Below are 13,922 nucleotides of genomic sequence, written 5' to 3' on the forward strand. Positions count from 1 at the left end.
TGATTATAAAAATAAGTAGCCAGTTGTATTGTGTTAAATCCTTCAGAGCACTGGAGAGTTCGGCCAATTCCAGCCGTCATTCAGTGTCTCACCTGACATCCTTCTAGGTAATCAGAGGAGATGGGGTGTGTTCATCATTATGGCCGCAGACACCTTTAGGTGCTCATCTCCTATAGGTGATGTGGTCTCAGACACTGATGCTCATGCACTCTGTGTTGGAGGAACTGCCCAAGGCTAGCACTGTTCATGACCACGGAGCTTCTCTGTCCTTCCCCTGCAGGGATGGTCTGCCGGAAACCTGCTGATCCTGTGGACTGGCCACCACTTGTGCTGGGGCTTCTCACCCTGCTGAAGCAGTTCCATTCCCGCTACACAGAACAGTTCCTGGCACTGATCGGCCAGTTTATCCGCTCCACAGTGGAGCAGTGTACAAGGTATGAAAGGCCAGCCGGGAATTAGTCCAGTGTCTCTTGCCCTTCATTGCCTCCCTGTGGAGATGGGTTGGATGCAGCACACAGCACGCAGCCCTCAGTAAACCTGTGTCCATGGCTGGGTCTCAGGCAAGCGGTGAATGGCGCTGCACCCTTGGTGGGAGTCAGGGAGCCAGTCAGTATCAAGCCCTGTGCCCTGAGTTCATAAGCACAGGAACAGTAATCACACAGAAGGTGCCGTCTGATGCTGAGCTTGCCGATCCTTGACTCCTGCTCACTTCTCCACCATCCCACCCCCAAGTGTGACTTTGCTGGGAGGGAAGGTGATGGCCTGAAACGCTGGGTCCTCATCTGCTGAGCCAGACAAGCTGCTCTACCATGTCATGCATGCAGGACCTGGGAGTTGCCTCTTAGTTGCCTTTGCTCAGTTGACCTGAGAGACTAGTTCACAAAAGTGATCTTCAGAGAGCTCACGGGAAACTGCATGGCTTCAGGAGAGTAATTGATTTTCTAAGCAAGGGCATGAAATCAGTACTCAGCTGTCCCTGGTAGGCAGGCACCCAAGCTCTTCCATCCAAGCTACCCCTCAAGACAACACAGTACAAGAAGAATGGTTATCCTGGGTAGAAAGTTCCGGATTGCAGTCAATGGCAAGTGTTATCCCATCTCTGAAAATGCACTCCACTCATTGGGCCTCCTTCTACCCTCTGTAATTCCACAGGATAAACGTGGCCTTCCTCTTTTGCAGCATCCATCCTGTTTTCCTTGTTTATTTAATTTGGCATTCAAGACTTTCTTTTTAAGAAATATTTAATTGGGAGTCGGTGGTAGTGCAGTGGGCTAAGCGCACATGGCAGGAAGCGCAAGGACTGGATTAAGGATCCTTGTTCGAGCCCCCGGTTCCCCACCTGCAGGGGAGTCACTTCACAGGCGGTGAAGCAGGTCTGCAAGTGTCTTATCTTTCTCTCCCCCCTCTGTCTTCCCCTCCTCTCTGTCATTTCTCTCTGTCCTATCCAACAACAATGACATCAATAACAACAACAAGGGCAAAACAACAAGGGCAACAAAATGGAATTAATTAATTAATTAAAATATTTAATTAGGGGCCAGGTGGTAGCACAGTGGGTTAAGTGTACATGGTGCGAAGCGCAAGGACTGGTGTAAGGATCGCCACCTGGGGGGGGGGGTGTCACCTCACAGGCAATGAAGCAGGTCTGCAGGTGTCTGTCTCTCCCCCTCTCTGTCTTCCCCTCCTCTCGGTTTCTTTCTGTCCTAGCCACAATCCATAACAACTGCAGCAATAACAACAATGATAAACAACAAGGGCAACAAAGGGGGAAAAATGGCCTCCAGGAGCAGTGGGTTCATAGTGCAGGCACCAAGCCCCAGCAATAACCATGGAGGCAAAATATATATATTTAATTGATAGGCTAGACAGAGAAAGATTGAGAGGGAAGGGGTAGGTAGGGGAAGAAAGAGAGGCACCTGCAGTACTGCTTCACCACTCATGAAGCTTCTCCACTGTAGGTGGGGACCCAGAGCACATTATGACCTGTGCTCACAACTAGATACAACACTGCCTGGCCCCCTTCCTGTTGTCATGTCAGCCATTGCCTTTGACCTTCTCTGTAGATAAATCCTTCTGGTCTGTCCCTTTTATCCTTGAGTTCAGAAACTGTCCACCATGTTGTGACTCTCCTGGTATTGCAATTTGTTACTGGCTGTCTTGAAGTGTAATTTCCCAGACTTACACTGAGATGACAAATACTTCCTTCCTCTTACAGTAGAGGGGTGATTTTCTAAGTTCCTTCATTCTGTACCCTATGTGGAAAGAACAGTTATTATATATATATAATATATATATATATTATATATATATATATATTATATATATATATTCTGTATCTTTAGTGCTGAGGAGATAGCATCATCAGTAATGCAACAGCCTAGGGTACCAGAGGTCCCAAGTTCAGTCAGTTGAGCAGTGCTTTGATTAAAGAAACGAATAAAACTGTACATTCATACATGCATATACATATATTTTAAAGATGTACATGTATTGAGAGAGGAGGAGAGAGCCAGAGCATCACTCTGGCAAATATAGCAGGAATTGAACTCAGGACTTCAGGCATAAGAGTCAGCACTGTATCACTGTGCCACCTCCCAGACCATACCTTTACATGTTTTAAGATTTACTTTATTTATTGAGAGACAGTGGCAAAGCTTTGCTCTGACATATGGAATGCCAAGGACCACACCTGGCTTCATGCCTGCAGGTCAGCACATACCCACTGAGCCTCTTCTCCAGCCACTGCACTCAGTCTTGAAATCTGCTGTTACCAGTGGCATCCATCCTTTTAACAACCTAGCCTCTTTCCCCACTAGACTCAGGCAGGCCAGTTCTTCTGTATCTTAGTTAATAGATTAAACTACACTGGATGCTCTTCCTAAGGTGTGTGGTCAGACTTGCTTCCAAAAGCAAGAATTAAGCTCAGAGGATTCAGATATCTCCAACATGAAGTTCTGACAGTGAGGGCTGGGCAGGGGCATGCCTGGTAAAGCGTGCATGTGGCCATGGGATGGGTGTGGACCACTGCTCAAGCCCTGGTACCCACCTGCAACAGAAAGTAGTGCTGCAGGTGTCCTCTCTCCCTATCTCCCCCTTCCTTCTCAATTTCTCTCTCCCCACTAAGTAAAATATTGACAAACTAACAGTCACAAAACAAGATCAGTGGGAAAGGAAGGCAGTGGCACCTGACAGCCCAGTACAGCTGGTTCAGGCCATGTGGAAGGTCCCAGGACTCCTATCCAGGTGCACAAGGTGGTTGCAGGATTCCTGGCTTCCCCAGGTAGTCTCTGCTGAGAGCTGGCAGGCTTCTCTGCTTTTTCCTTGCAGATGACTGAAAGTACTAGGTAGGGCTGGCCTAGCTCATCTCAGTACCACGGCCCTGGAAAAGCTCATGGGGAGGCAGGCTGGGCCTCTTCCTGGTTTTCTTTTTAATATTTATTTATGTATTTTAGAGAGAGAGGGACACCAGAGCCCTGCTCTGCTCTGGCTGATGGTGGTGCTGGGGATTGTGCCTAGGACCAGAGCCTTAGAGCCTCAGGCGGGAAAGTCTATCACAGAGCCGTGGTGCTGCTACCCAGCCTCCTCATTTTTTTTTTAAGGTTTTTTTATATTTATTTATTTCCTTTTGTTGCCCTGTTATTTTATTGTTGTAGTTATTATTGTTGTTGTTATTGACGTCATTGTTGTTGGATAGGACAGAGAGAAATGGAGAGAGGAGGGGGAGAGAAAGACAGACACCTGCAGACCTGCTTCACTGCCTGTGAAGTGACTCCCCTACAGGTGGGGAGCCGGGGGCTCGAACCGGGATCCTTAAGCTGGTCCTTGTGCTTTGCGCCACGTGTGCTTAACCCGCTGCGCTACCACCCAACTCCCAAGCCTCCTCATTTTTTAATATTTATTTACGTATTTTAGAGAGAGAGGGACACCAGAGCCCTGCTCTGGCTGATGATAGTGCTGGGGATTGTGCCTAGGACCAGAGCCTCAGGCGGGAAAGTCTATCACAGAGCCATGGCGCTGCTACCCCAGTCTCCTCATAATATTTATTTACGTATTTTAGAGAGAGAGGGACACCAGAGCCCTGCTCTGCTCTGGCTGATGGTGGTGCTGGGGATTGTGCTTAGGACCAGAGCTTCAGGCAGGAAAGTCTTATCACAGAGCCATGGCGCTGCTACCCCAGTCTCCTCATTTATTTACGTATTTTAGAGAGAGAGGGATACCAGAGTCCTGCTCTGGCTGATGGTGGTGCTGGGGATTGTGCCTAGGACCAGAGCCTCAGGCGGGAAAGTCTATCACAGAGCCATGGCGCTGCTACCCCAGTCTCCCTATTTCTCTCCTTTCTGTTCCTTTTTTTTTTTTTTAAACTTTTTTAGGTAAAACAAGGCAGAGTGTCATTAATATTCGGGGTGCCAGCAGGCCGGGCTAGCTTCGCTGCAGTGAACAGAGACTCGAGGACACACAGCTGGGCTGAGAAGCTGCAGTTTAATCTTTATTCACGAGCGGGCAAATCACCACACCATGTGCTTCCCCATCATTCTCCTCCAGTGGCTGCTGCTGGGACTCTGGACGTCCATAGCATAGGGGGCGGGGAGGAAGAGGGGCGCGAAACTAGCAGGGGCCAAACCAAATCTCTGAGGGTAGGGGAAGGGGACCAAACCAACACGAAGAATGCCAACACAGAGAGAGGGAGGGGAAGAAGTGACAGCTCTGAATTTTCCTAAGTGTGTTAGGGGCCAGGCTCAGACCTGGGTCATGCACCTGGCAGAGCAGCACACTGTCCAAATGAGCTATCTCACTGGTCCTGGAGCTCTGATTCAGCTCATTGCAGTGGCCCTGGGAAACAGGTGATGGACCCTCCTTCTTTCCCTTCACCCATAAGGAGCAGGTGTCCATATAGAGCCATCACACCTCGAAAGGCTGGAAACCACGGGCACTTCTCCAGGTGCAATGCATCTTTTTATTTTAGACCATTTTATTGGGGACATGTTGATTTATAAGACTCTTGTTACCACATGCGGTTACTCTTAAACCTGTTTAAAAGCAAGACACCACAAATGTGGATCAAGACTCTCACTCAGTGAGGCTCTTGCCGTTGTATGTGGGGCCCAGACCAAAACAAGGTGTGTGTGTGTGTGTGTGTGTGTGTGTGTGTGTGTGTGTGTGTGTATGTGTCTTTATCTGAAACACAAAGAATGAAAATGTCGACCTCCAAGCAGTGGAATCATAGCAGCTTGATATTTCTTTTTTAAGCCCCCAGTGGAAAAGAGGGAGGGAGGGGAAGGAAAGATTGATTGTTCAGCACCATAAAGTTCTGTGTTAAATAGAAAATGTTCATCTGTGCATAAATTGGAACTATCTTTTTTTAACTGTTTTTTTAGAAATTTCTTTTTTTAAGTATTTATAAAAATGGAAACACTGACTAGCAATTTTCTGGTTTTTATCTTTTTTTTATAATTTTTATTTATAAAAAGGAAACACTGACGAGGGGTACAACTCAACTCCACACAATTCCCACCACCACAGCTCCGTATCCCATCCCCTCCCCTGATAGCTTTCCTATATTTTTAATATTTACTTATTCCCTTTTGTTGTCCTTTTTGTAATTATTGTTGTTATTAATGTTGTCGTTATTGGATAGGACAGAGAGAAATGGAGAGAGAAGGGTAAGACAGAGAGGAGAGACAGACACCTGCAGACCTGCTTCACCACCTGTGAAGCACCCCCCCCCCCCGCAGGTGGGGAGCCGGGGGCTCGAACTGGGATCCTTTCTCTTTCCTCCTCCAGGGTTATTGCTGGGCTCGGTGCCTGCACCATGAATCCACCGCTCCCGGAGGCCATTTTTCCCCCTTTTGTTGCCCTTGTTGTTGTAGCCTCGTTGTGGTTATTATTACCATTGTTGATGTGATGTTGTTCATTGTTGGATAGGACAGAGAGAAATGGAGAGAGGAGGGGAAGACAGAGGGGGAAAGACAGACACCTGCAGACCTGCTTCACCACCTGTGAAGCACCCCCCCCCCCCCCCCCGCAGGTGGGGAGCCGGGGGCTCGAACTGGGATCCTTTCTCTTTCCTCCTCCAGGGTTATTGCTGGGCTCGGTGCCTGCACCATGAATCCACCGCTCCCGGAGGCCATTTTTCCCCCTTTTGTTGCCCTTGTTGTTGTAGCCTCGTTGTGGTTATTATTACCATTGTTGATGTGATGTTGTTCATTGTTGGATAGGACAGAGAGAAATGGAGAGAGGAGGGGAAGACAGAGGGGGAAAGACAGACACCTGCAGACCTGCTTCACCACCTGTGAAGCGACTCCCCTGCAGGTGGGGAGCCGGGGGCTCGAACTGGAATCCTTACGCCGTCCTTGCGCTTTGCACCACGTGTGCTTAACCTACTGCGCCACCGCCTGACTCCCCGAACTGGGATTCTTACGCTGGTCCTTGTGCTTTGCTCCACATGCGCTTAACCTGCTGTGCTACCACCCGACCCCCAGCTTCCCTATTCTCTATCCCTCTGGGAGCATGGACCCAGGGTCATTGTGGGATGCAGAAGGTGGAAGGTCTGGCTTCTGTAATTGCTTCCCCGCTGAACATGGGTGTTGACAGGTGAATCCATACTCCCAGTCTGCCTCTCTCTTTCCCTAGTGGGGCAGGGCTTTAGGGAGGTGGGGCTCCAGGACGCATGATGGGGTCGGGGATGCATGCCCAGGGAAGTCTGGTCGGCATCATGGTGGCTGAAAAAGAGTTCAGATAGAAGAAATTCCATTTTTAAAAATACTGTATTTACTTATTTTACTGGATAAACACAAATCAAGAGAGAAGAGGGAAATAGAGGAGAGACACTTGCAGCCCCACTTCACTTGCAAAGCTTTCTCCTGAAGGTGGGAACCAGGAGCTTGAGGTTCAAGCTCGCACTCTATGACACGCACTCAGACATGTGCACCACCTGGCCCCCAACTAGAATTAGTTTTAACCTCAGAATTCTTCTGGCAAAATGTCAGCTCCATAAGGAAACTATCATATACTCTGCTTTATTACCAGATCTAGAAGTGTTTGAAGTGTATTTGTATGAATGAATACATAAGCAGGATCCCGTGTGGAAAGCCCTAGGTGTTCTAGAAGTAGAAAGAGAAAGGCATGGCCTTATCAAGGAAGCCAGCACACAAGCAACTGGAGATTTAAACAGCTGAAGCGAATGCTAGGTAAAGCAACTAAGGTAGGGCTGTCTGCCTAGAAGAATCAGGAGGACTTGTCAGAGGAGCAGGCTGAGCCTGGGAAAGTGGCTGGCTCCATGCCAAGTAAATGGAAGGATAGATGGGGTGGGAGAGGGTACTGTTTTCAGGGACTTGCCCGTTGTTGAATCATGAGGTGGGCACAGCCAGAGCTGAGGCTGACAGGCAGCTGCGGCAATATGGTGCAGACCCTGTTACCACACAGATAATCGAATGTAACCTGTGTCTCCAACATGATAACTTTAGTGAGCATCAAGATGTCCTTTCATCTTTAAACTTGACTTCATCTTTAAGCTTTGTGAATGAGGGTCTGCCATGAGCACATCAGCTCACTGACCTGGCCTGTTCTCTGTTGCAGCCAAAAGATACCTGAGATGCCTGCAGACGTTGTAGGTGCCCTTCTGTTCCTGGAGGACTATGTCCGTTACACAAAGCTGCCCAGGAGGGTAAGTGGTAGATCAGGACAGCCCTGATGCCCTTTGTGTGAAGAGACTGAGGTGCTAAGCGGAGTCCAGGATTCATTAGGAGTGAAGTAGCTCGTTCATAGTGCATGTCCACAACCACGGTGAGTCTCTCAGGAGAACAGAGCTGAGCAGATTCATTAGGAGTGAAGTAGCTCGTTCATAGTGCATGTCCACAACCACGGTGAGTCTCTCAGGAGAACAGAGCTGAACAGATTCATTAGGAGTGAAGTAGCTCGTTCATAGTGCATGTCCACAACCACGGTGAGTCTCTCAGGAGAACAGAGCTGAGCAGACCTCCCTCTTCTCTTTCTCTCCCATGTCCTTCTGTCACCTTTAAGATGGGCAAGGCAGGAGAGGTCAGGGAAGTAACTCTCCATGCGAACCACGTGCCCTTGCTTTCCAGACATGGCGGCTACTTTCCCTTCTGTGATACAGCTGCTTTCCCTTTTTCATTAGCAGTTCTACCGTGGTAAACTTTAACTTAGAGTGGAGAGCTTGATACTGAAATACAAGACTTTCCGCAGATGCTAAAAAGTCAGTATAGTAAAGTAAGAAGCAGGGAAAGAATCCAAAGATACACTTTATAAAATACTTTTTCCTTGGTGGGGATTTCTTTTTAATTTTGTAGAGGTGAGGCTAAAATAGAATTTGATAAAAGATATTCAAACATATTATATTCAATATTAAAATCTATACAGGCATCAGTGGTCCGGGAGGTGGCGCAGTGGTAAAGCTTTGGACTCTCAAGCATGAGGTCCCCAGTTCGATCCCTGGCAGCACATGTGCCAGAGTGATGTCTGATTCTTTCTCTCTCCTATCTTTCTCATAAATAAATAAAATATTAAAAATACAGGCATCAAAATCATTTGGAAGTACTAGTGTGAAACTAAGTACATGAATTAATAGATTAAAGCCCTAGCATGCTCAGTTCTATATAATGATGAGTAGCATCTCCAGTGAGGGGAAAAAGAAAATATTATCAGTTATGCTGGGACAGTTACTTCATTATCTGGTTTAAAATAGAGTCAGTCTAGTCATGCCATCCACATATCAAAATCACAGATAGTATAAGGAGTGAAACGAACAGCTATTGTAGACAGATCCATAGCATCTTTCAAAATCCTCTGTATGTTTTGCCAAAGGAGAAAGCCGGCATGGAAATGATTCAGAGACCTTATTCTTGCAAACGCTGGATATAATAATTCTTTCAAATGCCTCTGATGTTTTGCATAAATAAAAAAAAATTTTTAAAGCAAAGGATATTTATAGGCAATTTCTGGGGAAACAAATCTTAATAAACACTTGTAAAAATGTGAAAGTGACTCAAAGTGACAGTACAGTTACTCTTCCTACCCATCAGACACTCAAGTGAAATTTTTTAAAGAAAAGGATATTTATAGGCAATTTCTGGGGAAACAAATCTTGACAAGCATTTGTAAAAATGTGAAAGTGACTCAAAGTGACAGTACAGTTACTCTTTTTTTTTTTTCCTCCAGGGTTATTGCTGGGCTCGGTGCCTGCACCATGAATCCACCGCTCCTGGAGGCCATTTTTCCCCCTCTTGTTGCCCTTGCTGTTGTAGCCTCGTTGTGGTTGTTATTATTATTGCCAATGTTGATGTTGTTCATCATTGGATAGGACAGAGAGAAATGGAGAGGGGAGGGAAAGACAGAGACGGGGAGAGAAAGACACACACCTGCAGACCTGCTTCACCACCTGTGAAGCAACTCCCCTGCAGGTGGGGAGCCGGGGGCTCGAACCAGGATCCTTATACCGGTCCTTGCGCTTTGCGCCACCTGCGCTTAACCCACTGCGCTACCATCTGACTCCCAGTACAGTTACTCTTATCTTCCCACCCATCAGACACTTCAAGTGAAATGTTGGGCCCCCAGTTTAAGTTTGGAGAAGGGAAACTTTTCAGTACTGTGCACTGCCTTTCCATTAGAGACAGCAGTTTGATCTTACACACTTTTAAAAGCTTATTAATGTACTTAACCTGACTTCACTCTTTGCCTGCCCAGGATGTATGCAGGCAAACAACATAGCGAGTGGGTAGAGCACAGGACTTGAGTGCCTGAGGCCTCAGCTTCAGTCTCTGCTACCACATATGCCAGAGCAGTGCTCTGGTCTTTTGGTCTCTCTCCCAGTATACATACAGAAGTTCACCAAAACATTTGCAAAGATGCTCATAGGACTTAGTGGACGGAGAGCCAGGCAGTGGTGTAGTAGCTGAGCACGCATACCACCATGTGCTAGGATCAGGGTTCAAGCCCTGGTCCCCACCTGTAGAGAGGAAGCTTCATGAGCAGTGGAGCAGGTCTACAAGTGTCTACCTTCCTCTCTCCCTACCTCCTCCTCCATCTCAGTTTGCTCTGTCCTGTCAAATAAAAGTAAAATAGAAAGGAGGGGAGAAATATAAAGGGAATAAAAATGGCCACCAGAAGCCATGGATTCATGGTGCCAGCACTGAGTCTCAGCAATAATCCTCGTGGTAAAATCAATGACTTAGCAGAGGTAAAGGACATTATATGATACTATTTTTTTTATTATTTTAAAAAGGAGACATTAACAAAACCGTAGGATAGGAGGGGTACAACTCCACACAGTTCCCACCACCTGATCTCTATATCCCATCCCCTCCCCGATCCTTTCCCATTCTCTATCCCTCTGGGAGTATGGACCCAGGGTCATTGTGAGTTACAGAAGGTGGAAGGTCTGGCTTCTGTCATTGCTTCCCTGCTGAACATGGGCGTTGACAGGTGGATCCATACTCCCAGCCTGCCTCTCTCTTTTCCTAGTGGGGAAGGGCTCTGGGGAAGCGGGGCTCCAGGACACATTGGTGGGGTCATCTGCCCAGGGAAGTCTGGTTGGCATCCTGCTAGCATCTGGAACCTGGTGGCTGAAAAGAGAGTTAACATACAAGGCCAAACAAGTTGTTGAACAATTATGAACCTAAAGGCTGGAATAGTGCAGATGAAGTGTTGGGGGTACTCACTGCAGACTATTCTGTACTTTTGCTTTCAGGTATATATTTTGCCCTATACTATTTTTGTTTTAATGAATGCTATGAAGTAACCTCACAGCCTTATGCATGCACAGTAGCATTGTATGGCCTTCAGTTACTTTTGTTGTTTTTCATTCTTCCTACTTTTTATTAGTGATTTAATATTGACCTATGAAATTATGGTATAAGAGGGTATAATTCCACACTTTTCCCATCACCAGAATTCTCTGTCTCCATTCCCTCCATTGGGAACTGCAGTAGCCCTCCCAAGATTACAGATGTGGGTCAACTATTCTTTCTATAGTTATCTGTCTATATTTACATATATTTGTCCATTTCTTCCACAGTCCGGCCCTCTCCTCTCCTCCATGTCAAACCTACACCTGTTACCACTTCCGAATGTCTTTTTTTCCTCTTCTCTCTGTGGGTCCTGATGGAATTAGAGTTCAGAGCCCTTTGGTCATCTTCCCCTAAAATTTACCCCTCTAGGAACATGGACCAAAGATCTTTATAGTATGCAAAAGGTGGGAGGCCTGGTTTCTGTAATTCTAAATTCTGTAATTTCTGTAATTCTCCACTGGACATGGGTGTTGGCAGGTGGATTCACACTTTCAGCCTGTTTTTGTCTTTATCTAGTGGGGCAGGGCTCTGGGGTGGTGAGGTTCACATGGTGAGGTTATTTGCCTAGAAAAAAGTCAGAATGGTATCTTGATAGCTTCTGCAACTTGGTGGCCAAAAAGGTGCTAAGATATAAAGCAGAACAAAATGTTCAATAAACAGGAACCAAAAGGAGGAGGGGGCTAGGTGGTAGCGCACCAGGTTAAGCGCACATGGTGCAAAGTGCAAGAACCAGCATAGGGATCCTCAGTTCCAGCCCCGGCTCCCCACCTGCAGAGGGGCTGCTTCACAAGCAGTGAAGCAGGTCTGCAGGTGTCTGTCTCTTCCTGTTTTCCCTTCCTCTCAATTCATTTTCTTAAATATATATTTTAAACTTTTTAAAATTTTATTTTCCCTTTTGTTGCCCTTGTTTTTTTATTGTTGTTATTGATGTCGTTGTTGGATAGGACAGAGAGAAATGTAGAGAGGAGGGGAAGGCAGAGAGGAGGAGAGAAAGACATACACCTGCAGACCTGCTTCACCGACTGTGAAGCGACTCCCCTGCAGGTGGGGAGCTGGGGCTCCAACCGGTAGCCTTACACAGATCCTTGGGCTTCCTGTCATGTGCGCTTAACCCGCTGCACTACCGCCCTACTCCCTTCCCCCCCCTCCGCCCCCAATTTCTTTCTGTCCTATCCAACAATAAGGACAGCAGCAACAATGGAAAAAAGATGGCCACCAGGAGCAGTGGATTCCTAATGCAGGCACAGCAATAACCCTGGAGGTAAAAGAAAAAAAAATCAGGAACCAAGAAGTGGGAATAGAGCAAATGAGATTAGGGACCTTTGGGGTGGAAAGAAGCTAGGAAGTCTACTTTAGGTATGTTTCAAGGGGCCCATGACTTTACTAATTTTTACTAATTGCCTGAGCCTGCAGCTAACATGCAGGTGGACTAAAAATACTGTCTGAGAAGATGGTGTCAGAGTTGAGACTAGAACTAGAAAGCTGGATTAGGGTCAAGAGTAGCTCCCAAACTTGAAGAAAAAATTTATAAATTCAATTAACTATTTATACCATTGATCTGACCCAGGGCCCATGTCTGTTCACATCCAGCACGGGAGCCTGTGTGACCTCTGAGTCCCTGTCAGTCTGAGCTCATAGTCCATGGTCACAGCTGGAACGTTCTAGGCTGCTCCATGTCAGGACCCGTCTTCCTCGAGGGGCAGAGCAGGCTGACCAGCCTCCCTTCAGAGAGTGGGGAGTTCCCACCATGGCTGCTCTGCAGTGAGGGCAGGTCTTGGAGAGGCCACAGGAGGGCTTGTGCTGACGTTCCTGATGGCAGTGACCAGCGATGGTGGAGAGAAGGGTCTGTTAGAGGTCCAGGCCCATCATGACTGTGTGGGAATCCCAGGATTCCCTGAGTAGGGCCTCAGATGATGGGGTGTGGCCTGGGGAGAGGGAGGAGAGGAGATGCTTCAGCACTGCCCCACCACCTACTGAGGCCCCCAGATGCCATCCACTCTGCTCTCCTCTGATGGCATGGTCCTGCCCATAGCAAAGCATGCACTCAGTAGACAGACTATCCAGCCCCTCAATTATCCCAGTTTTGTGCATGTGTATGTGTGTAAATTGGGGGAATTTGATACAAGATTGTCAGCATTTGTTTTTCTAAAGGACTAAGATTCTTTTTTATGACCCTCTTCATTTACCAAAATTCCCTAACAAATCAGGTGACACCTTTAGGAAAAATTAAGTATGACTTTAATTTTTTTTCACCCAGGGCTGGGGTACTGACTCAGCAAAAGCCTTCTATACATGGAGTCCTAGGGTTCAGTCCCTGGCCTCACATGATTGCATCAGTGAGAGACAGGTGGAAGTCACAGAATAGACCAGTGTTTTGAGGTTTCTCCTCTCCCTGTGTCGTGTGTGTTGTGTGTGTGTGTGTGTGTGTGTGTGTGTATGAATGAATATAGATATTTATTGGATAGAGACAGAGAAATTGAGAGGGGAAAGGGAGACAGACACCTGCAGCCCTGCTTCACCACTTGTGAAGCTTCTTCCCTGCAGGTGGGGACCATGGGCTTGAACACAGGTCCTTGTGCACTGTGATGCGTGCTCATAACCTGGTGCAACGTCTGCTCCCCTCCCTGTTTCTCTCATAAAAGATATAAAATTAGAAACTGGGCCAGAGAGGTAGTATAGCAGCAGAGTACATGGACAAGCCCCTTGAATTCAGTACATGACACATTCTGTAGCAAATGAAATTTATACATTAGCATTTAGATATCACATACTTCTGTCTCATTCTTCCCCTCATCTCAGTCATTTGTTCAGCATCTTGTTCTTCCTAAATTGGTCATCAGATTATTGTGACATTACCCAAGATTAACTACTAGTACTTCTGAGAGGAGTACTGCTGAAAGACTTGCTCCTCTCAGAAGTACTGCAAGTAGCTACAAGAGCCTGATGCACTTAAGAATCTAGGTATTGGGGGTGGGGGAGATAGCATAATGGTCATGCAAACAGACTTTCATGCCTGAGGCTCCTAAGTCCCAGGTATTATCCCCCACGCCACCATAAGCCAGAGCTGAGCAGTGCTCTGGTGTTCCTTTGTGTGGGTCTCTCTGTGAATCTCTCTCA

General features: G+C 47.0%; 1 protein-coding gene across 4 annotated transcripts in view; it reads left to right on the plus strand.

The window, feature by feature from the left end:
• The window catches only part of WASHC5 (WASH complex subunit 5), a 106,742-nt gene that overhangs the window by 91,865 nt on the left and 955 nt on the right, over positions 1–13,922 (plus strand). For all 4 annotated transcript variants that reach the window (XM_060201575.1, XM_016195015.2, XM_060201593.1 and 1 more), the window contains exons 27-28: positions 281–434; positions 7,576–7,663. In XM_060201575.1, the coding sequence (XP_060057558.1) occupies positions 281–434; positions 7,576–7,663 (242 nt within the window). The remainder of the gene's footprint in view (positions 1–280; positions 435–7,575; positions 7,664–13,922) is intronic.

The sequence above is a fragment of the Erinaceus europaeus genome, chromosome 1 (genome assembly GCF_950295315.1).
Source record: "Erinaceus europaeus chromosome 1, mEriEur2.1, whole genome shotgun sequence".
Classification (NCBI taxonomy): Eukaryota; Metazoa; Chordata; class Mammalia; order Eulipotyphla; family Erinaceidae; genus Erinaceus; species Erinaceus europaeus.